At 48.8% G+C, this 26,087-nt stretch overlaps 11 protein-coding genes across 11 annotated transcripts; 7 read left to right on the top strand and 4 right to left on the bottom strand.

Moving 5' to 3' along the window:
• Nucleotides 1–1,134: 1,134 nt before the first annotated feature.
• Nucleotides 1,135–2,358, top strand: N7473_004357 (SNG1 family protein; the record flags this gene model as incomplete). Its single annotated transcript, XM_057150297.1, has 1 exon — nt 1,135–2,358. The coding sequence occupies one exon, from the start codon at nt 1,135–1,137 to the stop codon at nt 2,356–2,358; it is 1,224 nt and encodes a 407-aa protein (XP_057010407.1).
• Nucleotides 2,359–2,645: 287 nt separating this feature from the next.
• Nucleotides 2,646–2,948, top strand: N7473_004356 (uncharacterized protein; the record flags this gene model as incomplete). Its single annotated transcript, XM_057150296.1, has 1 exon — nt 2,646–2,948. One exon carries the CDS (start codon nt 2,646–2,648, stop codon nt 2,946–2,948), a length of 303 nt encoding a protein of 100 aa, XP_057010406.1.
• Nucleotides 2,949–6,861: 3,913 nt separating this feature from the next.
• On the top strand, nt 6,862–8,723 carry N7473_004355 (major facilitator superfamily domain-containing protein; the record flags this gene model as incomplete). Its single annotated transcript, XM_057150295.1, has 5 exons — nt 6,862–6,934; nt 6,987–7,548; nt 7,650–8,271; nt 8,328–8,432; nt 8,502–8,723. 5 exons carry the CDS (start codon nt 6,862–6,864, stop codon nt 8,721–8,723), a joined length of 1,584 nt encoding a protein of 527 aa, XP_057010405.1.
• Nucleotides 8,724–9,824: 1,101 nt separating this feature from the next.
• On the bottom strand, nt 9,825–10,533 carry N7473_004354 (fungal transcriptional regulatory protein; the record flags this gene model as incomplete). The annotated part of the gene is given in 3 exon segments (XM_057150294.1): nt 9,825–10,049; nt 10,082–10,443; nt 10,455–10,533. 3 exon segments carry the CDS (start codon nt 10,531–10,533, stop codon nt 9,825–9,827), a joined length of 666 nt encoding a protein of 221 aa, XP_057010404.1.
• A 301-nt stretch (nt 10,534–10,834) lies between these two features.
• Nucleotides 10,835–11,328, top strand: N7473_004353 (uncharacterized protein; the record flags this gene model as incomplete). The annotated part of the gene is made up of 2 exons (XM_057150293.1): nt 10,835–10,941; nt 10,992–11,328. 2 exons carry the CDS (start codon nt 10,835–10,837, stop codon nt 11,326–11,328), a joined length of 444 nt encoding a protein of 147 aa, XP_057010403.1.
• Nucleotides 11,329–13,665: 2,337 nt separating this feature from the next.
• N7473_004352 (uncharacterized protein) lies at nt 13,666–14,238 on the top strand (the record flags this gene model as incomplete). The annotated part of the gene is made up of 1 exon (XM_057150292.1): nt 13,666–14,238. One exon carries the CDS (start codon nt 13,666–13,668, stop codon nt 14,236–14,238), a length of 573 nt encoding a protein of 190 aa, XP_057010402.1.
• Nucleotides 14,239–15,785: 1,547 nt separating this feature from the next.
• Nucleotides 15,786–16,497, top strand: N7473_004351 (uncharacterized protein; the record flags this gene model as incomplete). Its single annotated transcript, XM_057150291.1, has 2 exons — nt 15,786–15,798; nt 15,842–16,497. The coding sequence occupies 2 exons, from the start codon at nt 15,786–15,788 to the stop codon at nt 16,495–16,497; spliced, it is 669 nt and encodes a 222-aa protein (XP_057010401.1).
• Nucleotides 16,498–17,441: 944 nt separating this feature from the next.
• Nucleotides 17,442–19,014, top strand: N7473_004350 (Zn(II)2Cys6 transcription factor domain-containing protein; the record flags this gene model as incomplete). Its single annotated transcript, XM_057150290.1, has 2 exons — nt 17,442–17,975; nt 18,034–19,014. 2 exons carry the CDS (start codon nt 17,442–17,444, stop codon nt 19,012–19,014), a joined length of 1,515 nt encoding a protein of 504 aa, XP_057010400.1.
• Nucleotides 19,015–19,168: 154 nt separating this feature from the next.
• On the bottom strand, nt 19,169–20,297 carry N7473_004349 (uncharacterized protein; the record flags this gene model as incomplete). Its single annotated transcript, XM_057150289.1, has 6 exons — nt 19,169–19,228; nt 19,306–19,335; nt 19,386–19,594; nt 19,644–19,743; nt 19,791–19,946; nt 20,007–20,297. 6 exons carry the CDS (start codon nt 20,295–20,297, stop codon nt 19,169–19,171), a joined length of 846 nt encoding a protein of 281 aa, XP_057010399.1.
• A 669-nt stretch (nt 20,298–20,966) lies between these two features.
• N7473_004348 (uncharacterized protein) lies at nt 20,967–21,470 on the bottom strand (the record flags this gene model as incomplete). Its single annotated transcript, XM_057150288.1, has 1 exon — nt 20,967–21,470. One exon carries the CDS (start codon nt 21,468–21,470, stop codon nt 20,967–20,969), a length of 504 nt encoding a protein of 167 aa, XP_057010398.1.
• Nucleotides 21,471–21,818: 348 nt separating this feature from the next.
• N7473_004347 (uncharacterized protein) lies at nt 21,819–24,314 on the bottom strand (the record flags this gene model as incomplete). The annotated part of the gene is made up of 4 exons (XM_057150287.1): nt 21,819–22,175; nt 22,679–23,047; nt 23,100–24,075; nt 24,136–24,314. 4 exons carry the CDS (start codon nt 24,312–24,314, stop codon nt 21,819–21,821), a joined length of 1,881 nt encoding a protein of 626 aa, XP_057010397.1.
• Nucleotides 24,315–26,087: the final 1,773 nt, after the last annotated feature.

The following is a 26,087-nucleotide window of genomic DNA, read 5'->3' as shown; positions in this document are numbered from 1 at the left end:
ACGATTCATCCGATTTCGATCATTGCGACGATTCTTTTCGCTGCAGAAATCACACACGTCCTATACTCCGCAGATTGCCAAGGTCGGGCACAGCCAGGGCAGAATACGCGCTGGACAGAGATATCTGCAGTGGCGGAAGGCAAAGAAGGGTGCTGAAAAGAATCGAATGGCTGGTCATCGGAAAGAGCACATGGACGGGACCTCTGCTGTCTCCTGCGACCAGCCCTCCCACGGCAGTCGTGGCACGTCTTATACCGTGCGGATAGCCAGGGTCGCCCCCAGGAAGGGAAGAAGGCGTCTGCAGACGGGTAGGAGGCGGGTCCCGAGAGATTAACATGTAAACAGAATCCCAGATCTAGGAAAATGCACAGAGCAGTTGGAAGCAGGGTGGGGAGGACCATGGTCACCTTAAGAAGCCATGGTCAAGCACTCCACGTGTGAGACCAGAACCGTGGCATTTGATGATCGTGGTCCCGAATCAGTCATGACGTCCACGACGTTCAGCGAGAAAGCTAAGTATGGACAACGAAGAGGCAAATAAGCAATTATCAGGTATTACGTGTAGCTACGGCCTGAGCAGCTACGCAGCATGGGTAATGACATGCTTAAAGTTACGAGGAACAGGAACCGGCAGCTGAACCAGTAGGAACACAACCAACCATTGCAATTTTGGCCTAATCTTGGCAGTCTGGTTCCAGGAGCAGAAAACACCTGAGGACTTTCACGTGCGAAATGGGGATTCCTTCTATTGTATAGTCTTAATGTGTGGACGATCATTGAGCCATTTCTGGGATCCACAGTGGTAGTTTACCGCATGCTCAGTTCGTCATATTTCCAATCCGTAATATGGCTCCAAGGCTCGGGCTCAATTTTGTTCCGCTGCGTAAGCGGATATTGTGGATCTGGCCGGAAGATCCATGCTCGTAGATCTTACATTATCCGTATCACACCTTACCCGGCCTGCACGGCATTCTGAAATCGAAACCCCCGAATTCGGTCCGGGACTGGCTTTATTCCGAGGCTTGCCCTTGTATGCTTTCTGGTTTAGATAAATCATTTTACCATACCAATAGTCCAAGAGAAACCTACCACCTAAGTTCAACGCCGAAGCATCATTTTTGTGCAGCTTCAACAATGCAACTTCCCAAGGAGTTTTTAGGTGGTGTGGGAGGATCGTTCGTCCTCATTCAGCTCTTGTTCCTCGCAAACATGGGTTACTTATACGGCACTGCCTTCAACGACTCGCAGCGCATTAAAGCCTTGAAACTCCTCTTCGTCGACTACGACCACGGCATCATTGGCCAATCAGTTAAGGCAGCGTATTCGGAACTAGAAAGCGCTGATTTTCCGACGCTGACTGAATCTCCATCGATCGACTATCCGAGCGCAAGTGACATCCAGGAATCCGTCTGCAAAGGTCACTATTGGGGGGCGATTTACGTCAACCCAGATGCTTCTTCGCGATTGTCCGCCGCGCTCGCTTCCCCTGAAACCGCGGAAACCTACGAAAACTCCCAGGCATTGAGTTATATTTTTAACGGTGCGAAATATCCCGCCTACGCCCAAACGATTTCTTCGAGCCTACAGATCTTGGTGCAAGGAGCTAGAGCTGGCTACAATGCAGTCAACGGAACAGCAGCGATGTCTAAGCTCAACATGACCGATAAAAACATCGCCCAGATCTTGCTTGACCCAGTCTCTGCCACGTATAACGATATCAAGCCGACGGCCCAGGGTGTTCGTTTCTACTACAATACCGTCACTATGGTGATGGTTATTCTGCCACAATTCTTCTTTACCATGGCTCTGAACGGTATTTCAGCCGAAACTAAAATCTTTCAAACCTTCTCCCTGAGGAAAAATATCTCTCTTCGCCTCGGCTTGTCTGTTTGCTTCACGTTCATCGCTTCACTATGCATGAGTGGCTATATCTGGGCGTTTCGAGAAGATTGGGGTACAACATCCAGTCAGTTCGGGCTAACATGGATGATCATCTGGCTGGTCATGCACCTGAATTTCTTTATCATTGATTCAGCCACAGCGGCAATTCCGGCTAAATTCATGCCATTTTTTATCCTCACTTGGATTATCATGAACGTCTCAAGCACTCTCAGTCCTTTTGAGCTGTCCCCTGGATTTTACCGCATCGGATATGCTGTTCCTGCCTATGAGCTCTACCAAGTCCTCCTCGATATTTGGACACATGGCTGCAATCCGACCCTTTATCGGTCACTGCCGATTCTGTTTGCCTGGTGGCTTGTGAGCATGGTCGCCTTCTTGGCTGCAATGCGCAGGCGAATCCTTTCGGTCTCCACCAAGTCCGGAGATCCTAACACCTTCAACCATGAGGAAGTGTAATTCGAGGGATGTGTCTACAAAAGTGCTGTCAGCGCATAATTTATGCAAATTTTAGGCGGTACCGAGAAGTCTCGAGCCTTACAGTTTTTTTGCCCGTCTCCTTTGTCATCGGCCATTTTTTATCAGCTGTTTTTTCTCAATTCGATAGACCAGAGCACTTTCCATATTCTTGATTGATACGCAGGCTAATTCTAACTTTTCTATAATCCGATGTAATTTCCATACCAGCGGCGCACGCCAGCGAAAACGTGGCCTTATTCACACTCACCATGTCCATAACACACCCAATGCTTGCGAAACTCTACCGAACATTCCCGCAGAGCCAAGCTGTCAAGGCAAGACGTGTCGCAGCATGGGCTGACTTTACCACGGCAGCAGTCAGGCGCGTCGGTATGATTCTCGGTTTTGTTGTCCGCACATTTGCCAGGAGAGCAGCAAGCATCCGGTTTTTCCGGGGTGGCCTTTTTCTGACCCAGGCCCGAGGTGTGCTCAGCGTCGTCGCTATCGCAGCAAGAATCCTGGCCACTGCTCGACTTCTCACTTGGAGCCGCCAGTGTCGCAACATCAGGCTTAGGGGCCGGAGCCGGTAGGCCGCAATAGTCGTCTCCCATCGTTGAAGTCAGCGTTTGCTTTCGGTCCAATTTGTGTGAATTTGAGGTGTTGAAGTTGAGTATTTCGCGTTGCAGGTCTAGTTCAATGACTCGAGTTCAAGCACAGAAGCCGTTTTCCCGCGTTGCTTTCTCCTCCCACGTACTTTCGGCGGGATAGCTGAATAGTATTAAAATCACGTGGAGGGGCCGTAACTAAGCGCCCAGGTATTGCCTAACACGCAAGAGACCATGGTTTTCCTTAGGGGAAAATCGTGGTCTTTTGTATGTTCAAAAATTGAAAACTGCCCTTTGCGCTCTTTCGCTCTTTCCTGTTAACAGAGTATCCCTATAAGACCTTGCGTTTCCGATGCTTTTCACCTTCATCGCTCCCCCAAAGAACAAGGTGACCACTCGCAATGGCTGCTATAAATCCAACCCGATCTAATTACTCCTCCTCAAAGAGAAAATTGATGCGCCAAAAACAATGCCGTCGCAAAACAAGTTTGATGAAAAAGGCATGCGAATATAGTAAGATGTGTGACGCGGATGTATGCTTGGGCATTCGTATCCGGGAGACGGGTCAGGTACATCTTTTGTCCGCAGATGCTTCCGGATTTTGGGCTTTTCTTACTTCACAATTAGTATGTGGCAGAGTATTCCGCTAGGGAACGAAAGCTGACTTGTTAGGGCTCCCACTACCCAACGCCAAGGTTGATTACAGATCGAGACCTGGAGACAAAGGAAGGCACGACTGTCACTACCGCGTGATGAGGATTTCAAAACGCAAATACTGCGGGTTAGCCTATCCACATATATGTCATTAGTCTTCATTTTCCCCGTTATATTCCATAAATGTCTTGGAAGAAGAGATTGCGGGCGTGCTTTTGATCTCATATTGCAATGCTAGAACGTACCTTGACAACAGCCGTATTAGGCCGAGTTTTGTACTGTATAACGTCGCTAGAAGCTACTTTAGTAAAGTAAGAGGGAAACCGTGGCGTGCCGTGAGAAAATATTTGAGAGAACGCTTCGTGGGAAGGGCCTCTTGCCAATCCATCACAAGGAAAGCTGCTTCTCTGGATCGGCCAGATCGCAGGGCCGACCACACTTTTCCCCCTCTGTAAGCTACACAAGAATAGCTGCTTCTCTGGATCGGCCAGATCGTAGGGCCGACCACGCTTTTCCCTCCTCTGTAAGCTACTGCAAGCAAGTCTGCCTCTCTGGATTTTGAACATCGTCGTCAAGCTAGCTCTTTTTGTCAATCGTTCAGATCGTCTGAGTTCAGCAGAGATGCCTTCCTCATGCGACAGGTTGCGTTCCGTTGATCACGCATCATAGGAGCCACTTCCTGTAACAGCGTCACTTATAATCGAAGCAATATCTCGGTCATCCTCGGTCTTGAAATGGTCCGAACATCATCATCCAAGGCTGCCAACGCCCTTGCCGGAGCCTTGCACCCATGGGGCAGATTCAAAGCCCCTGTACAGCCGCGATGGTCCAGAAGCGAAGTGTGAAAGCACCTGGAGGCGCCGAGGTTCGACGATCGACTAACCGATTGACGTGTGAGGTTGCGGATCAAGGGCAAAAACGCCCCATCTCAACTGCAATGAGGAATACCGAGCCGAAACGAGGCCAGGCGGAGGAAGGCACTCGAGTCACCGTGGGCCATCACGGTTTCTGTAAAAGCACGATTACCAGGCGCCAGTATCCGCCTCCTGGCGCTCTTTACCGTGGGGCCATATCACGGTTTCTCTAGTGCATGGTTACCATGCGCCAGTGCCTGCCTCCTGTTATTCACCGCCTCCTGGCTATTTTTGCCGTGGGCCACATCACGGTTTTTGGAAAAGCACGATTACCAGGCGCCAGTATCCGCCTCCTGGCGCTCTTTACCGTGGGCCATATCACGGTTTCTGTAAATGCATAGATACCATGCGCCAGTACCTGCCTCCTGTTAATCCCTACCTCGCGGCAGTACCTACCTCCTGTTTTTCACCGCCTCCTGGCCCTTTTGCCGTGGGCCACATCACGGTTTCTTGGAATGAGCTAGGATGGTCAGCAGATCTCTAATCTCTAATGAACTAAGTAGGTGGTCGCCTGCCACTTTGATACGGAGAGACTAATTTAAATTCTATTTTTATTCTATTTTTATCCGTGCGCCACTCACTATTTTCTAGAAAGCGTGTATTCTGCGCGTCCACACCTCCCACCCAGCTTCTACTTCTGTCGCTTCACGATTTAATAACCCCCCATCTGCAGCCTATCAGTAAGGGAACGCCGAATGTCATGTTGTGCACTTACACCCATTGAACGCAATAGCAGAAAGAACTGATTTACATCATGCTCTTTTGATCGTGCTCAAAAGAGTGGTATTTGATTATTGGGTATCTTTATATGTGTCAGTCACGGATGGAGGTTTGCTCGGAACTCGTACGTGCCTGGACCAGAGAAGATAATTGAGACCGAGTAAAATGACATTCTTCTCGGTATAAAAGAGTCGACAGAGGCAAATATGATAATGCGTCAGATTATTGTTAAAACAAACAGAGCGTATAAAGGAGCGGGAGGGCCACGTTGCCCAGCTTCACTCGCGCCGCCTAGGGAAGGAACGCAAGAAAACCAGGCAGCTGAAAGGAGCACAAACTTGGGTGATAAGGCAGTTTAATAAACTTTGAGACCCGAAATCTACTGTATGTACGTATGGCCTATGCAGTAGATTCTAGAAAGAGAGTGCTCCCCCCCCGTGGTTCCACCGCAGCGGAAGTAATAGCATCCAAATTAGCCGCACACTGCGGTGGGCTATCTTACAGTAAACAACAACAACCCCACCCAAGCCTTCTTCCCATACTGTAGTCTGCCTGAGTATTTGAGGGCCTGTATGCAATACGGCCAAATGCAAAGAAGTATTTGTATGCAGGGGCAGAGAGTCTCCTCAGGCTGATGCGTTCCAAAGAGCACCGCTGGACCACACTTCGCCACAATTCTCCACGCTACCGAGCGTCTTGGCGGTAGCAGGCACTCTCGGTCAGACACTGCCAACGGAATTTGTCGCTCACGCTGCACCAAGGCTTCCCCACGAATGAGGAACGCATTTGCGATCTCTAACCAGAAACTTGTTCTGATCGCCTATTGGTGCCCGCAAAACATTGTCCGGTTCACCAATCCATCAGACGTCTCAAGAATATAGTTTCTCTTACTAAGCAATGATCTCGATGCATCACCCTCGGCGCGAAGTAGGGTACCGAGCTCGACCGGCTAGAGGCTAGCCTGCGAGAGTATGAACACTATCATGCGCTGCCGCTGCCGATAGCTGTTGCTGGATCATGTCATGAAAGCCGAGTTCGTACCAACTGTGCTCATCTGGCAATCATCATCGGCCTCGCCGCATCGGCCGTGGAAGATCAACCCATAATGGCGGCGTACGTCCGCCGTCTGGAGCCCCTAGCTGGATCACGGGCCTCTGCGCTGGTTGAACGGCTGTTGGACGTGCATGGCAGAAGGGTGGGCGGGAAATGAGCGTCGCCGATGTCCTCTTCGACGAAGACCCTCTCCGATGTCTTCCTTTGAACTGGGAATGTTAGGCATGGCTCGCAGAGTAGGGTCCTTGCTTTGTCCCCGCATATACCCACTTTCCCCACAACGCGCAACATCCGCAGTGCGTCCTACGCTAGGACTGAATAAGCCTGCCGCCACGCTAAAACATCAGAAGTCCGGGGAGTTCCGAGAAATGGTTGGAACCAAAAGTAAGGGAAGTGGAGTCCAAGAGCCTGGTGTAGAGACGAGTCTTCTCGCGCACTAATATAAATACCACCACGTATCTACACGCTTTTGGACGGGAGTCTCATAAGGATATGCTTTCGTCCTGTTGCCAAACCCAACTACATTGTTCTCATTATTTACCTAGCAGCACGTCGCCATGCCCCTCAGCCTCAATATAGAGAGATCCGACACGAGGCCGTTCCCGCCAGGCACCGTGCAGCTAGAAGACCGTAAGCAAGACATCCTCCTAAACCGTCCTGTCCATTGTTTACAGTGGAACAGTCACTGGCCAGCGACAACACGGGCGTGTCATTTTACAGCCGGTCCCGACCGATGACCCGAATGAACCACTGAACTGGTCGCGCTTGCGAAAAAATATCAATTTCGCCCTTGTTTGCTTCTATGCTTTGATTGTCTATACCATCATCGATATTGGCACGGTTGTCTATGGCCAACTCCACGAAGAGCTTGGCTTTTCGTGGGAAGAACTCAATCAATCCTTTGCCGTCTCCACTGCTGGCTTAGCAATTGGCGCTATCATGTTCATCCCCTTTGCATTCAAATTCGGTCGGCGTCCCGTTTATCTCCTCAGCATCGTCATCATGGTAGGGACGACCATCTGGCAGGCGCGTATGCGGACCGTTGGCGACTTGTTCGGGTTCAACATAGTCTCTGGGTTGGCAGGCTCAATCACTGAGACAATTTGCGCTATGACGATAGCCGACTTGTTCTTTGTGCACCAGCGCGGCTCGCGGACAAACATTCTCACCATCATGATAATCGCTGGTACTTACCTGGCGCCTGTTGCAGCTGGTTACTCTGCCGCTTCACAAGGCTGGCGCTGGTAAGCAAACGCGAGATCATTCCATCCTGCCTCCCCTCCCCCCATGTCATTCTCCTCATCTTGTGTACATGTCGAAGCTGACACGTTGTATTGGTATCTAGGATATGGTGGTGGAGCTCTATTCTAGCTGGAGTGACACTGTTCTTGTTTGCTTTTTGCTACGAGGAGACCGTATATACACCCATGGTTCGAGGTGACATTCCGGACGACATTGATGGCATTGAGCAAGACCGCAAAAGCAAAACCCCTGGCGCAGACACGTTACATCTGGAACAAAGCAACACGCTGGCCGACATTCCACTCAAATCTTATTGGCAACGGATGTCGCTCTTCACCACTGCTAGTGGTGGGAGTAATGCACTCTTCATACATATCTATCGGCCCTTTATCATTCTTTTTACCTTTCCCGGAGTTGCTTTTGTCGCCCTGGTGTACGGGTCACTGCTTGCCTGGCTTGCCATCCTGCTAAATGTGCAAGCGATATACTTCACTTTGCCTCCGTACAACTTTTCCTCTTCAGGTGTGGGGCTCCTCAACATTCCCACCTGCATCGGCTCCATTCTAGGCGGTTTCTTCGGTGGGCAGTTGTCCGATTACAATATTCAATGGCTCGCGAGACGAAACGGTGGAGTTTACGAGCCCGAGATGCGTCTATGGCTTGCTCTGCCTGCTATTCTAATTACACCTGCCGGGTACTTCATGTTTGGGTTCTCTGTTTCACAGGCAAGCTACACGAATCTTCTTGGCTAGCGAGATGTGGCCGCTGACAGATTATATAGGGCACGCCATGGTATATCCCCGCAGTTGGCTTGGGAATCTTTGGCTTTGGAAGCGTAGCCCTGAGCAATGTTGTTGTTGTATATCTCATGGACTCGTACAGAGATGTAAGTAAAAGATTTTTATCGTCATTACCTGCTGCCAGGGACAAACTAATGACCGCGGACGTCCTGTAGGTAATTGGTGATGCAACAATCGCTGTCATGTTTGTCCGCAACGGCTTTGGCACTCTCACTGCCATGTGTTTGAGCCCCTGGATTGCGAGGATGGGCCTGTATAACACGATTACGCTTTCTGGCTGTCTCTGCATTGCCGTTAGCTTGCTCACGGTGCCGATGATTATCTGGGGCCGACGATGCAGAGAGTGGACTGCGGCCCGATATCTTGCCATGGCATAAAAGCAGTTTGATTCACGGGAGCCAATAGAAGCGTGGATGTTCGGGCCTCAATTGCTGACCATAAGGGGCAAGCAACGACAGGACTAATACCCTATTTTTGACCTTGCAAGGAACACACAAGTTGGTCCCGTGGTGCCCCAGCAGCCACGAACACATCATCGGTAAGACAACACCGAAAGACTATCCGCATTGGGCATGGCACCATCTAGTCTAGAATTATTGTATAAACGGGAAGGTGGGGGGAGGCCCGAGTAGTGATGACCCTTACGGTCAAGCAATGACAGGACCTATATCCTATCTTTGAACATCTGCAAGAGAGTGACATGTCACACCGAGAATACTACGACAAGAAAGCAGAATCTCGCAGAAAACGCAACGCCATTGTAGTATCGTCACCGCCAATATCAGAAGCATCATCAGGATCGTACGCATCGCCTGAGGAATCTCGCTTGATCGCCGAACCACCGAAGAGCCGAAGCACGAAGCAGGTCAGCGGACGAGCACTTCCTTTACGGAACCATTCATTGGGAAAATAGGAACGACACTTACCGAGCCCAACTTTACAGGAATACCGACTACAACAGTCGAAGCATCGTTCGTCAGAGGAAACGACGATATACGAGCCCGTATTGTTCTACGGCAAAACCAAACCAGCTTGACGACGTGGTTACGTATAGTCACGTCAAGAACCTTGTTGACCAAAACACAACGAACGAGGAGAAACCAGCCAGCCTAGCTTCAACATTTCGTGGCGCAGCCCTCCAATGGCTGACACAACAACTATGCGACAACTCTGACCTTCTGCGTTACTACAACGAATTTGTAGATAGAGTCCGAGCCTCATTTGGTCTCACTGAAACGGCGAAGTTGAGCCAAGCATCGCGCAAATACACCAACTGCCACCAAAAAGCATCTGTAGAGTTGTACGCTTTAGAATTTAAACAACTATTGACCCAGCTTGGCATAGCCGATATTACAGCCGTAGCACAATTCCAGAACGGTCTGAAAACACAACTTCGAGAGGCACTCATCGTCAAAGGAGGACTGATAGTCTATCAGCGATATTAAAAGCCAGAGGTGGCAAGCCCACAAAAAGTGTTGCTACGAGCCGCAGGAAATTCTGCATGCCGCCCAGATGCCGACCAGCTTGTCCAGGCCACCACGATATTCCTCGGGGCCCCTAGCCCGTTCTCGGAAGGTGCTGGTCATGGCAATGCGATATACCCAGCCCTCAAGCTGCAATATAGACGTATATTGGAAAGGGAAGGTTGCGAAGCTTGTGATGAAGACGCTATAGGCTGACTCGGTATGTGCATCTGACGGAGCCTAGTGATCGTTGCCAAATTTCTCGAATATACGCAATCGAAGCATAGCGCAAAGTGCCCATCCTTGGGATACAGGATATGATCGCAGGTACTCCTACAGTCCGCGGACTGCCTCCGGGTGGAATTGCATCGCCGTGTCTCGTCATCGACTGTTCGTCGCAGACTCCTGCTGGGCGATCTGATGGCACTGTTGCCACCCAGTGCCAGGCATAGGTTCGTATATGGCCGAAACTCGGCAATAATGCGAAGACTAGGCACGAGAAGGGTGAAGTGGTCGTCGAAATCGTCGACGTAATGGCCGTGAATGGCGCGGTTGGCATGCTGGAACAATTCCCACGCGGAGCTGGTCGGAGCCAGGGCATGTCTGGCGGTCCGAGGACCACAGTGGCGCTGAGCTGGTTTAAACAAGGGGCCAATGCATCAAGGTGAGGCTGTTCGCATAACAAGCCGATGGTGTGGCGGGTATCACGGGCCTCGGGGCGCATGGTGTAGATCCAGTTTCCACGATGGGCAGGATGCACGCCTCTGGATTACCATGGAGGGAGGACGATAATGCGGGTCGTGACCAAGCGCACGCACCGGCCTTGACGCATGTGATACCCGCAAGCTGGCTGCTGCTCATCACACTTCTTCTTGGTGCGGCGACCTGGTGGGGTTAGGAGACTGCGGCCAAGACGCTGGGTTTACCACAGTTACATGTGAGACAGGCCCAGTTGGACCCGCGGTCGGCGGGACTTGGCCGGGTGCTCGAGCATGCCACCTGACCACAGCTAAAAGTTTGCAAACATGATGTTGTCTGGTGCTCCTTTGCTGGCAAAATGGCTTGGCCAGCTGAGCGTCTATGTAATTGTACGGCTGAATTGTCGCTCACGAGTCGAAGTTGGAGATGCTGAGTGTGTGGACGTGAGGGCCTCACGAGTGCCACTAATTCAAACAATGACAGCCGCCGCACTAATCCAAACAAGGACAGCCGCCGCACTAATTCAAACAAGGACAGCCGCCGCACTAATCCAAACAAGGACAGACGCCGCACTAATCCAAACAAGGACAGCCGCCGCACTAATTCAAACAAGGACAGCCGCCGCACTAATCCAAACAAGGACAGCCAGTCTGTTGGCGCAACTGAGACCTGGGAGGACATAACCTCGGATGAAGTCGGCTGGGGACTTTTGCTTGGCATCGCAGTCCATGAACCGCTGCCAGCAGTGCATAAGCTACCCTTTTGTAAAGCTTTGTCGATACTGCAGCTCGCTGCATCTCCTTGGTCATTATGGAAGTAGAGCAGACCACTTCGATACACCTCCACCCAGGCGAAATGTCCGCTAGAAATACATAGATTCACTTTCACCGTATCAGACACAGATTCGGTGTCGTTCCGCGCTGTAATCAGATCTGGGAGTCGTTAGTACTAGCTCTTCATCAACAATCGTCGTCTTACCGGAGCAAGAAGTGCCATTCAGAGGGGCAAATGGCTCCGAAATCCCAGTACAATCGAAGTTTCCCGTAGAATACACGAAGCATTGCCCCTCGTGGTCCATTATCTGAAGTGTGCCGGCAAGAACCACCGAGATGGAGGTAAAAAGTGCTAGTAAAAGGTGCATGTCTGATTCACCCTAGGAGATATAATACCTGTCTGGTAGGAGAAAGTATTCTATCTTGCGAGAGTCGCCAGGTCTCTTGTACTTGCATTTATAGTTTCACTTAACTATTCGGAATCCACCGAACTGGACAAATCTTTTTGCGGTCATCAAGGTTTTGGTTTTTCCTAGACCCTAGAAATATATTTGAGGAACGAATGCGATACAGGCTGATGAGTTTCCTTATTCCTGGTCTGATATGTATGCCGTTTCTCGTCGCCTTCGCTGTATACAACCGCTTGTTTTGCTACCGTCAACATCGATGCTTCTGGAGTAGATAAATGCGGCTCTCCACTCTCACCGTCCATCCCCTTCGTTTCCACTCAAATCCCAGTATAAATATGAATAGAATGGCTTGTTAGAATCAGATCGACTCGCATTCAAGGACCGAGTTGACAATTGTGATGACTGTGATCCTTGCCCCACTACAATACCGCTGTCCACACTTAGATCCATCCCTGGGACTACGTTGAGGAGTTATCAGTCGCCTTTTTTCTGTCATTGATGTCAAATTCATGGTAATTCTTCTCGACAATAATAACAGCCATAGAGATTTGTTCCGCTGATGTCAATAAAAAGCATAACTTGCCGCTTCAACGTAGAGGGGAAAGGTGTATATTGCAGCTAGTAATGCTTTTCTGAACGTTTGATTGTGCATGTCACAGATGGATCAGGACCTCTTATTATGCCCCGTTAGCGCTGAATACCATCAGCTGGCAACAAGGGCTCAACAAGTCCATAGCATCAGGTGTTGAAGTAGGTTTAAATTATATGCTAGTTTTCTGTTTCTAAGGCATGTATCGACATCGCCAGAATCTCCCTAGTTTTCTGATCTACTTGGACAATTTTCCATCTCAACAATTATAACCTCCCCATATTGATCATTCGCCAATGAAAGCAGTGGTAGGGAATCGATAATCTATTGCAGTACATATCAATGTCCTGCCCAGTTTTGAATCTATGTCAACTTACCCGTCCAGGTTTCAATCTCATTCATGGCTTGAGCATAGGCTCCATAAATACTAGCTCTTCTTTTGCTGATCGCTTCGAAACTGGATTCGCCTCTCTTCATTTGTCGACGGAATGCGTTGACATTAATCATCGCTTGAGATAGGATGTACTTTCGGTACTGCAGATCCTGGGGGGATGTGACCAAATGACGTGATTTCAGAAAGGCTCGATCGATACGAAATGCTTCTCGAAGTTTTCGGAAGAATGACCAAGAGTCTCTCATATCCCAGAAGCGTTCAGCACTCTGCCAGTCTGCATTTTCTTAAACCCAGTCCACTACTGCCAGACTGGACAAAAAGACGTACCATGTTTTTTGTATTGTGGAAGCTCTGCGGAGTATGTTTGATACAGCTTAGAACGGGCTGCCATCTCTGAATTGGAGGGATAATGTTGCATGATGTAAGGAAGCGCCGGCAATCACCTGGTTGGTTTATATATTAGACAACTTTTGATCTCATATTTCTATATACGTTTGTCTTAAATATCGCAGTAATTGTATGAATAAACGCGTAGCTCCAGTAAACGTAGGTGCGCAGTAAACCTCGTATGCCATTCTCGGTGGAGGGGTGATGTGATTCAACGCCTCATAGAAATATTGTCGGGAAGCTCCAGAGAGTGACCGGGGCAATAATTAAAGGATTTAGTTATTCGCACGACAAAAATGTCAGCTCGCACGACAAACTAAACCCAATTCGGATATTATGTTCCCCACTCCTTTATACAATCTTCGACACCTACATAACATTTGCCAAGCCCTTAATTATGCAGAATCCCATACATAAGCGCTTCCCGCGTGTGTTTATGGTGTCGTCGTCGCCTATCCCACGTGATCTACATAATCAAAATAAACAGCATTCTTGGGTAAGGAATGTCGTTGTTATTCATATTGTGTGGGAAGGTGTTAGTAACGATCACCTGAAGTTATTGAAATTGATGGACGGTACAAGCTGGAACACAAGAGGGGCAATCATGAACAAAATCAAGAGGAAAGAACGAGTTCAACTTCAAGATCAGATTCGCTGTGTAGCCACCCAGCAGGATCTTGAGTACAGTCAGAATTTACGCACTGAGGGTACGCTCGATCAAGAACGGCCAAAGACATTCTGGCCCCATGAAGGAAAGGGCAGCGAGCCTGAAACTGCTCGCTCCAGGAAAGTCCCTAGTGGGGAGACCAAAATGGACAGAAACGACAAGCCATGCTCTGATCAAAAAGGTCCCGAAGAGAATAGCGACGCTTCGGTCCATAGAACAGAGAAACGGCGGAGATCTCACGACAGTGAAACTCAGGGCTCGGCGGATACTCCCAAAAAGCCCAAGTATATTCCCAAGCCTAAAAATGGCTTGATTGATCGGCACATATACATGGCAGACATGATGGCTTTTTACAAGCTCGATCGCACACTCCTTGATCACGATGGGAAAACGGATGAACAGATCAAGAGAGACACACAAAAATACAGAGATGGAGTCAAAGATATAGAAGATGGTTGGGAGGAATACAAAAAAAATATGTTGGATCAGGGCTATACAGAACTACAGTAAAGTGAGGCCAAACACATGTGTATTCAATACCTCGCATGTGAAATCGGGCATGACTTTTGCTGAAAACCCAGTGCTATTCTTCGTCTCAGGATGTGTGTTTGATGGTTGACGTTTCCCTGCCTCATGTGTTCTTTTCATTATATTCGAAGCCACAATTGCTTCAGATTAGCTTGGATGTTCGCTTCTTATATTTCTGCTTTATCCATTTTGGAAGTTTGAAACCTTGGCTGTGGAGGTCCTGAAGGAGCAATTAGTTGATTTCTATTTGATGCACGCTGTCGTACGTGTTGATTCATGATTGTTAGCAGGCTCCAGCAGTATAACCTGCAGGCTCGCTCGCCATACTGAGGACACCTTAACGTGCTCTCAGCCGCACAGATCTGTTTTCTTTTGATTAGAGTATGAGTTTTCCTAATTTGATTGATTTTCTGGATATAAATTTCTCGCAACACACATTAGCCGATACAGTAGTAGTCGTCATAATCAACCAAGGTCTGTCCTGCAGTAGTTCAAGGTGATATGGGAGAGGTGATCCAATTGTCTAACAACGATTTGCTTGATTCTGTTACAATGTAAACCTGAAACATCAACTCCGATGAGACATCTTGAGTCACCTACCCTGCAGTACAATAATTAGGCCTGTTGATACCGGGTACGTACAATCCAGAATCAGTTTCTTTTATAATGTTGCATTCCTGGGAGGTCTGGCACCAAGCAATTGTCTACCCAAAGTTGAGGAAAAAGTTGACTTAAGCTCAAACCGAAAATGTAGAAACTTCAGCCATTATCCCGGCATTGTAATAAGTGCCATGAGGGCAGACTTTGAAAATTCATATTCAATCCCTTAGCCATTTGATCAAACGGGAAGAAAACGTGAACCCTGTGAGCCGTTCTATGCACAGGACGAGAATCACCAGTAAAAAAGCAAATTGTTGGTGAGACTGGATCGAGATCTTGCAGTCCAATGTGGCTCTGCTGCTGCATACGATAGGGAGTGAGGTCCAATGTTGCATGGTTGTTAGATTTCCTGAAGTGCACTCAACGGGCGAATTTCAATGCATCTGTTGAGAAAAGTGAAGGATACTGCTTCTGACATAAACGCACTATAATACCTGGTCCACAATCTCCACAATGAGAAACTCAAATTTTTCAAAGCCAAAGGAACTATGTTTACCAAGAATAAATAATCACACTTCGTCGGGTCCTCTCGATACGACTGCTCAAGTATTGATCCAATTGTTCGGAACTAAAGCTCGAAATATATCGATATGAAGTTTAAACCGTCTCTAAATTTGCAGAAATATTTAGACCCATCGAAGAGAGTTATCTCTCCTGAGTCAATATTGAACATAATTGCTAATTTCAAACGCTTGACCCGTACGGCTCAATCGGATTATCCACCTCCATCGATCCCCCGATTTCCATTTATCTATTCGAAGACGGAGGAGTTGGTCTGGCGATGGACCAATTAAGGCTATGTGGTCAAAGTATCGATACTGTTCTAGAAACCGTGGAGATACCTGACAAGCAACCCGCCAACTGGTCGGATGCAGATCAGCAGTATGTCTCGGCCGAAGGCAGCGCCGTTGAAATCTTGTCCCAGGACATCTTACCAATCTGGCCTGGGACAGCTACAAGATCGGAATACTTCAGGCGCCTAGGTCATTCAGCTTGAGGGTGATTCTGCTTGGTCTTCAGCGCCAATTACTCAAGTTGCAAAACTTTTTCCACCGCGAGCAAGATCCGCTGAGGGCATTTCACCACCGTCAAGTCGGATGGTCAACCGAATTCTGGGTTTCCGATCGCGTTGTCATCGACCGAATGGACGTTGAAAAGCGACAGTCGGTAAGATCGGCGTTGCGCTCTAACGAGCTGACAGAGAGGGTCTTCATCTGTGTTGGACTGCCAGTTACCATATTTGGCCCACTTTTCAATACTATCGTCTCGGCATATAACGGCGGTACCGACTCTTTTGAGTTATCGAATGGCTTTATTTGGGTAGAGGCCCTGTTGGACTTGCACAAATTCTCCATAAAATCGAATCCCCCGCAGGACTCTGACCAGCATCCGTTTCTGAACATGCAGAGACAAATGGGCGACAAATCGTTGCTTGTTGAAGCAAAGTTCACCTTCACGTTGGAAACTTCAACTCGGATGAAAACGGTCATTCAGGCGGAGCTGCTCGAAGTGTCCAATATTCGCGCCACTTCTACGCACAAACCAATCAATCACACAAGAATTGAGAGTGCGGTGATATGAAAGAAACCTTACGGGTCACACACGTCCGCAGATTTGATGTCACCTCTGCGAGTCCGTGTATAGTCTTTCTAGAAATGAAGTTTTGTATTTCAAGAAAGCTAACCCTAGAGTCTAGCCTACGCCATTACTATGTACGACACACAGCGTGTGATAATAGCCATCCTGCAAAGCGATAGGAGGTTCATACTTGAATCGTTGCAATTGGCGTTCGGGGCATCTATTCAAATACCGTTTACTATATACAAAATAGTGAAATAATACTTGTACACTTGTACACCAACTTGCTCCGCCATCCTTGATGTTTGAACCTTCAGTCGCGGAAGAGGCTCCAAAATCTGGGTTTTAAGCGCATACCGGCTACGTGGACTTCCGCAAGATTCATCTGAACCATAGGAGGGGTTAATCTCGTCTCCTTTAAATGATGAGCTTTCAGAGTAAGTGGACCGGCTAAGTAAGGAACCAGGTATCAAGGCCCGTGAGATGCCAATAAGAGGAGGAAGTCGAGATTACTTTGCCACCGTCGTACCTCCATTGCTCACAGTGAAACGTAATATACGTGTCGTAGTGCAGTAGTAAGCGTGCTGATCTTGCAGGACTTGGCGACCTTGTCCCATGTTCCCAGGACCACTTGAGCCGATCCCAGGGCGGGCTTTTTGGAGGATCAAATTAATCCAACAACAGGCAAAACATGTTACGCCTGGGAATGGACAAAATGCGCTGTACTATGCATTTGGAATGTGAATCGACCAATACGTCGTGCTGTCCTTATTGAGGTTTATTCACTTCAAAGGCCATACTGCAGTTCAGGAATATAAATTCAAGCAAAACGTCTGTCGTCAACTCACTCTGATAGATCACCTTCAGCAGCCTTTTGTGCATACATAATCATCAAAGCCCCTCGCCTTGACTTGTCAGATGATCTGATTTCAGCAACTGTGCTCAACATGACATCCATGACATTTCAGGGGATTGGGATTAGCGGCGATGAATCATCGTCCAAGTTAACCCGTGTTCGCCCGTGCCTTCCTTGCCGTGCGGCAAAGACTGCGTGCAGCCGGGAGTCTCCCACCTGCGGGGCTTGCCTGAAGCGAAAGAGGCCGTCATCGTGCATTTATGAAAACTCGTCTCCAGTCAATGGGACTGGAACCAGACAAAAAGGTATACTGAATACACAGACGAACACCAACTCCACGCCACGCGAGCAATCCTTCGCCGACGCAGTTCAGCACGCCAAGGATGGTCTCGAGCCGCCACAGACTATCACTGAAGCGTTATGCATTCATGTTAGTCAATCCGCCAATTTGCGCAATGTCGAAATCTCCGAGCCCTTGTCTCCAGCAGAGAATGAGGATTCCACGACCAGCACGGCCCTAACACTGGAAAGTATTGACGAGGGAATGGCTCGTCACGAATTTCAGAGTCCTGGAATGAGCCAAGCTATGCAAGAAACAAAGCTCTTTAGCCAAATCCATCTCCAGGTAATGTTGAATTTCGGCCAGCAGTCGGCATCCGCCTACTGACCCTGCTCATGAACAGGTATCGCTTCCGGCGTCTTACACGATTCAAATTCCGAAGGCGGATTGCTCTGAGCCAACAACAACCACTCGCACTTTATATCAGCTCTTGCTTGTTCTAAACTACCTCTTCGTCGCCGTAATGCTCCTTAGAGATGAAGGATCCTTGCATCAAATCATACGCCGCGACGAAGTCGACTGGGATCGATCCTTCGTCCCGCAGTATGGTAGGCTGAGGTCGTGGTTGACTGCAGCGCGCCGAGCTCTCACGGAGTCTAGTCACCTCTCGGCCGTATCAGCAGAGGACGTGGAGCTGCAAATCAAATATCTATTGTTCGCCCTCAGTCAGCATGCATCTCCTCCATCTACGTTTCTTTCATTCAATTGCGCACAATCGCGGCCACCATACCGGCCCTTCGGCACGAAGGCGAGTGTGGCATTGATCTGTTACGCATTCATGGGAATCAAAGCTTGCGAGATGAATGGATATGATCGGAAAGAGATATGGGCACTTGACGATGTAGCTCTCAGAACGATGGTGCTGCGAGTCAACGAGTCTCCACTTTTTCCGGCCCAGGTCACTCTATCTCAGATCCACTCCCTTATTGTGGGTCTTCAAAGAGCCTTTCAAGTTGAAGAGATTCGTGTCGCCTCTACGAAACCGCAGATCCTGCGTCTGGATCAAGATTCTCAAATTGCGAATTATTACCGGTCGGCCTTTTCAGCTTTGGACCCCGAACTACTACCCAAGCTTTCCTTCATGATACCTAGGACAGTCACACCCGCAAATGTGACCACAGAGGATTCACTCACAGCTATTGCAAAATTCTTCTCAGAGTCTGATTCAGTGAAGGATCTTGAGGCTGCCGTTGCCCAAATTCCTGAAATCGAGGCGTCAAGACCGGATCGGCTTGTAGTCACAGAGATGTTTCATGTGAAGGCGTGGCACCATGCCTACTTGAGATGTTCTTGCGGTGAGTCTTTCTTTGCCGAACGCTCATGAGAAGTATGCCCGCTATTGCCGTCGCTAATAGGATGTAGAAAGCCAATCACAGATATATGTGTTTTATGTGTCTCTATCAGGGTATCTGCTTGGCACCAGGAGCGCGATTACAGAAAAGTGACGCTTTCAATCCGATTCTTCGCATAAGACTGTATCAATATTCCCGGAATGACAAGATCGCAAAACCAGTACGTTTGTGGACTTCGGTCATTTCCTGCAATTGCATTGTAGCCCATTGCTGACATTGCTCATATTTATCACCGCTCTGGCGAGTCCCATAAGGTCGCTTACTGTCTGGTACCTCTCGGAGACAAGTGGTTGCTAGCGGCGATTATTGTCTGACAGTGACGCTGCAGTCATATATTTCTTACCTGTCTCAAGACGGTCAGGGATGACTCTCCCCTCGTGGCATTGAGAAATTGAACAATGTTGGCCTCGCTGGGTGAGCCACTGGATGTGTCGCTTGCAATCCCATTCTGGGCAGTGGGAATCATAAGCTCCATCACGATGGATGGTACCGCGGCGATATAAGTCGTCTCGGCCTGGCTCGTGGTGCAATCCACACACTCTTCCAAACGTGCTGTAATCTATCAGTAATAAGGTAGATTGGAGAGAAGAAGCTGACAGACCAATCTTCACCACTCCGTCCAGGCCAAACAGTATGTCATGGCATTTCAAGAATGGTTGCGTCAGCCCAAATGCACTCAGATACGATGCACCAGCGAGAACCTGATTATAAGTCAGCCCGTTTCAAGTTGCTTGGAAAGGCCGCCTACCTGTGCCATCAGACACCCGAGCTCAAACTCAGCTGGGCGTAAGTTTGGGCAAGCAACGATATGGCCGAGAGTTAACGCCAGATCGTCAACCAGAACAAAGGCGGAATCACCATCGAGGTAACATTCCAACAAGGAGAGCACGTTCTTGTGTTCAAGCTGTCCAAACCGTCCGATCAATCGACGGGTATCTTCTTTAGGAAACTAGCGAATAGCGACCACACGAGAAGGACGAGAGCGGCGAGTGGCGATGGTAACATGCCCTGCACCATTATAGGTAAGCACGGGGCGATAGGTATCCCATGGCGATTCGCGTCTGATGAGCAGGGCCGACGTGATATCATCAATTTTGCCCAAGTGAGGAAGGCAGAGGGTCTTTGGGCGGCCTGTGATGACTTTTGGGGTATGCCCACGACGTGACGGGCGACTTGGTCTTTTTCCTGTCTGATCCTTATTCGCTCGAGCGGCAAAATAATTAGCGGTATCTGCAGCATGTGCTTGAGCCTGCATTGCGGCAAAGTTGAATAACAAATGAGCCTGGAATGGACTTTCCGTCATAGCAAAGAAAGCCCTGCGGCTGAGTAGGAAGGATACTCTTGATTCACAAGTGGCTATGTCAAAAAAAGGAAAGTCTTTCAGTATAATATCTGCAAGGAGGCTTTCTCTCCACCAAATGGATTTGCATAAAGTGGAGAACCATAACATCTCCATTGTTCCGCCACATCATGCTGAAAAGCCTTGTGGATCAACTAATTTGAGGCCACTGGCCAGACGTTCCGATGCATTCGCTAATTGAGGTCAAAAATGTCGGAACATAATCCTAATGGAAAGGTTGACATCATATTACCGAGGGTATGGCATCTACAAGAATACCGATAGAGTAGGTACCCTAAAAGATAATGAAATTGATGATTGTCGTGCTACAGAAACCAATTACAGCAAATCCTGATCTCCAAACACAGGGAGATTTTGTGTTCGGGCCGCCTAGCGAGATTCAATCGTGAATCGTTTGGGCTTGACCACACTTGGCAATGCTGGACCTCGGAGTTTTGGTGAGTTGATGATGAATCAATATGTCATTGAATGCTTGAAACTTCTGGGACTATAGCGGCAAGGTCACTTTGAAATTATAGTCACAGAAACTCTCTTCGGTACATGATAAGAATTGGTTCCGGTGATCTAAAAGTAATGTTGAAGTCGTAACTTCTCCGCAATCCAGGCACGCTTTTTACCCTTTCTACTTGCTCCATTCTTCTCGAGATACACCTTCAGTGCTGCATAATTCTTTGTTTCGCTGTTCGCATTTTGCAAGAGCCGTGAAAGGGGGCTCATGAACATATTATCCAATGAGTTGACATTGGCCCCATTTTCCACCAGGATTCTCGCAGTGACATACGAGCCATACTGGGCAGCCCACGAAAGAGGCGTTCGCTTATCCCCGCCACGCAGATTAATAGGCGTACGAAGTGCTAAAAGCTGTAGTAAAAGCTCTTGGCAGTCACCCATGGCTGCGTAATGAATGAGGGATTTCTCGCAAGGACCTCTGAGGTTAGATATTCCATTGAACTTGAGGAGTGAATGTGCTTGCTCAAGGAAATCGATGACATCTTCGCTGCATTGGTTGTCTTTCATTCGTTTCAACCGTCGGAATTCTCCCCCGATGACAGTACTATACACAGCCATGAGGCGCTTGCAGTGCCTTAGCGGGCTAATGGGTCTGTGAGCGTGAGAGCGGACCTTTATGGACTAGGATCCTACACCGGTATTTGGGGTATTCGTTTCCCTAATCAATCAATTCCGCAGAAATGGGTGGATATGCAAAGTCAAATTTCTGTATGTAATTTGTAATGCCTAAGGGCAAGAACCAGTGGGAGAAGGTGTCCTGGTTATCAACTGATTCGCCGAGGAGAGTGTACCTGTAACAAAGCAATCTTCAACTGCCCCCCCCCTTCCTACCTCTGCCTTGCCGAGATCATGATCCTCGTCGCCTTGGGCCAACTGATACATGGGACTTGGGACCAGAAATGAGGTCTAATCCAGCGTCGGGCCCTCCACAAGCTGGGAAATCTTCAACTTTTTGCAATCAGCCTTTTTGGATTCGGGCTCATCTGATAAATGGCGTTTAACCGGCAAGGATGGTTCTTGGTCATGATGGTTGAGTCCACCCCGCCGGTGTGCAGTGTTCAAAGCGATGATCGCTGGATCTGGAGGCTGGAGAGAAACCGCCCAGGAATGAGAGTTCTCTTCGTGGGGCTGTCCAACTCCATGGCCGCTGTTATCATCAACGACGCGAAGATTTGGCAACACCGGTTGCTTTGGCCGGGGCGGAAAGCCATAGATTGCTTGTGATCGATTCAAAGAGATCATTGCATAGTAGCGTTTTGAGCTCTACAGATTTTCAAACACGGCGGTCTTTATTTTCTGGCTCACAAATTGTTGAGGGCACCCGCAGGGAGCACGGTCTACAGCACAGTCCACTGGATTTCGTTAGTGTTAGTCGTGTTGTCACATTTTGTGGGGGAAAGAGACCACATACCTGCATCCCCATGAATCAAGTCTGCTCTCGCGCTACTACATTTCTCTTCATGGAGGACCACATAATACGGCGGATCATGCATAGAGCGTTTGCGGAATGACTCCGTCTCATTGTCTTCCCACGTAATCTTTAACGCCCCAGCCAGGAACGACCTCAACACGGTAATTGTGTGGGGCATATGCCGAAGCAACCTCCGAATTTTCCGTAGGATCATCACTTCCGTGGTTTTGAAAGCCGCGGACCGACCCAGCAGGGGAACGAGGCAGAACTTTAGCAACTCTTCGACGATATGATCGCAGAAGAGAACATTGTCGCGAAAGTCGACATGATTGCAAAAAAATGACTGCCCACCCACTTTTGAGGACAGAGTTTCGCGACACAAAACCGGTCCGTGCGACCCGGCAAAGTCCAGCCACTGATGCGCAACCTTCAAAACCCGGCGATGGGAGTTATAAAGCGCCTGGATTGCACTGCGTTTAGCACGCACATACTGTACCTCGATGGTTCTGCCTTGAAGGAGGACTGTGACGCAAGCCATGAACGCTCTGTGAACGGTTCGTGCATAGCTGGTCTCTGGGATGGAACACACCTCGGCATTTTTGAAATATTCGATTTGTTCCTCCTCTGGCGTCCGGATTGGCGAGTCGGAACGCAACAGGGTCCACAAAGACTCTGGAAGCTTGATGGGTTGTTTCTCCAGAATTTCTTGAATAGTTGCGATGCTCTGGTTCTCAGTGAGCTGGGCGCCCGCCACGTACACGTCAAAGGAGACTTACCTCGGCACTGGAGGTCTCGTTGTAATAAAATTTGTCGTCGCCAGCCTCCCCCAGCAGATACTTCCAGATGAGATGCTTGGTTGGCGGCTCCAGAAAATGAGCCGCCGATTCAACATCCAGTGCTTTAGGAAAATTGCGCAGCAGATTAACGTAGATGGGAAGGAAGGCAACACGATGTTTCCGGATTGCGGCTTCCCAGATTCGTCGCACCATGTTGGCTTCCTCATCTCGATCGACCAAAATCTGTCGGTCGCGGTTCACCTTCCCATGCAGGAAATTATACGCAAATCGATACTGCTTGAGTTCCGACCCTGAGCACGGGAGCCGCATTCCGTTGAGGTAGATGCGGCCGTGGAATTTGGGATCAAGGATGAGATCCCCGGCCTCGGTTTCCAGGATATCCGAAGGATGCGATAATCCTCGGATATCAAAGGTCATGGCCAGCCAACTGTGAAAATCATCCCGCGACAGTGTGCTTGTCTTTGATTCCAGAGGGGCTCGAATCTCCAAGGTAACATCTCGATCTGCACTAGCGCTGAGCCGAAACATGTCCTCGGCCGGATCACGGCCAACGGACCCATTTTGGCCAGACGGCTTAATTTCACAGTAAAAGTGAGATTTCAACAGGCCGAAATGCCAGTGGTTTCGGCTGGCAAAGAGGTCCACATTCAAACCACTGCGCAACATCACCAGCGCTGCCAATTTGAGACCCTCTCCGTGACAGCCAGCTGCGTTGGAATCGCGTCGCTTCGACGAGTATCCGAGCTCAAGCACATTCAGCCCTATGTCCGCACAGCAGTTGGAGATTGTCACGCAACCGCTGTGCTTGTCGTACTTGATAAATCCCAAAGCACGATCCTGCCGATCTCGATCGGAGGGATCAGGGACAACAATCGCTATACAATCGCCCCAGTCTTCATAGACGGGCTGAAAGTCGAGGCGGCTTAGGCTGAAGCGTGCCAAGATGGCATCTCTCCTATTTATGAATAAACTTAGTTTCTGAGCATTTCCTTTGCAGAGGCAGCATATAACTCACCAATTCTGATATATTTCTCTGAACGCAGCTGCCCTATCCCAGTCTTGGATGTATGATGACGAGATGCCAAAGAAAAATGTCCGGCTCTCACCAATCTGGTTGTGATAAACCGGCTTGGTTCGCAGAGTATTCTCCTCGGCACATCCATCCACATTACCGGGCACCTTGCTTGATGGCATCAGGTCTGCGGTGTTAGGACTTTTGCACGATGGTCTTCTCCTGCGAGATACGGGCTGCAACTCCAAGCTGAAGTGGGAAGTCTGAGGAAATGACAAGCGACAAAAATGCGGTTCTCCAGTTTTATAGCCGAACCGCTTATTGAATGTGTCTGTAAATGCAGGAAGTACGGTGCATTCACTATTTGCAAGCCTAGGTGAGTACCCAGTTCATTGTACCAGCGATCACCGGCCAACAAGTGTATTCGTCGTGGTGGTGTGTTTATCAACACCTATTCACCATATAGTAACAATAACATAAATTTGATGGCTATTATGGATGATGATTTTTCCTCGGCCGGGATTCTGTGTGGAACGACCGGTTTGAATACTTTCTCACTAGGCGACTGTTTAACCATCTCGTCCTCCAACAAACGATCCGGAACCGTTCTCCTCGCCAAAACTTCCCAATCCCAATCTACAGTTTTCTCCACCCTACGGATTGCATCTCTCAACGACTGTTTGTGGATAACACACCATGAATATTTTCAGTGCGTGAGGCATTTATCAAGCCATGGTTCGAAGGGGTGACTCCTTCATGTATATTATCATGCACGCTACAGTTGCAAGTGGGGCGTCTGGTGAGTAGCCGCAAACTCTGAAACGAGTACTTCAACAAATCTTGAATCACCTTAAATGGCAGCAAAAACGTTGGCCCTAGATATAATTCCCAGATCCCTATGAATTTGCAAAATGATAGCGCTGTCAATGGCTGAAGAAGGAATGATGGGGAAGCTTTCCATAAGCGGGTATAATCGTACCATCCATTGACTGAAGATATATACTGTTGATTTGGCAACGGCTCAACGTTGATCCCGTCTGCCGTCGGCGGCACCCCACTTCCAACCCGCTAACCCACGCCTTCGAAGTAGGCCAATTAGGTTTGCCACGAACTCTAAAAGTGCCGTCCAGCAGCGGCCGAGCCACTCCAACCGGCAGCAGATACAAGGTGTTCCAGACTACAGTAACTTGCAGTACAATGATTTACTTCAATGCGTAAAGAGAAGTAGAATAAAAGTACCCTTGTTATTCGTGATAGAGACAACGAACGTATACTGTAATCCAGCGAATTCCATTTGCTCGTAAAAATATCCACAAGGGCGTGGCAGATCTTATGAAATCGAAGAGTATACAAGACTGCCTTTGGGTGAAGGATCCTCTCCTATGCTCTCCCTCAAATGGAACCCAGTCATCTGGTATGCCGAAAGGAGAACGCATACGAAACAGAAATAAATTTCCGGGACAGCTGCCGACTTGAGCAATTGTTAAAGGGGCCAAGTAGGCTTGATGCTCTAAGGCCCATAAGCTTTCTAGAACGGCCTAAGGCTTCACCCGGAACTCCGCGTCTTGCGCGTCATTCATGGTGAGAATAATGAGAGTCCGTCTACTACTTTTTTAATTAGTGCGTAGGCCACACTGTACTGTGGGGGGCCAACATGCTCCCCTCCTGATGACTGATGCTTACTGTAAAAGTCGTCAGTAACTCCATTATTCAAGAGAAAAATCGTTTAGGAAACCATAGTTCTGCAGATTAATGCCTGTTACCTGGAATGCCGTGCAAACCTACGTTACCGTGTGGGGAGGGACGTGGCAGTGGTGATCGGCAGGACGCGGACCAAGCCTAAAAAAAAAGGCCGACCCGTCGCGCTAGACGTGTTTTTGGATTGGCTCCGCCTGACGACGATGGACATTCGCGGGCTCACCTACCCGTCCGGTCTCATCCCCACACCACATGGC

This window comes from Penicillium subrubescens, assembly GCF_028828155.1.
Source record: "Penicillium subrubescens strain IBT 31985 chromosome Unknown utg000003l_segment0_segment0, whole genome shotgun sequence".
Taxonomy (NCBI): Eukaryota; Fungi; Ascomycota; class Eurotiomycetes; order Eurotiales; family Aspergillaceae; genus Penicillium; species Penicillium subrubescens.
Note: the sequence above shows the minus strand (reverse complement) of the source record. Positions and strands in the feature narration are given on the sequence as shown.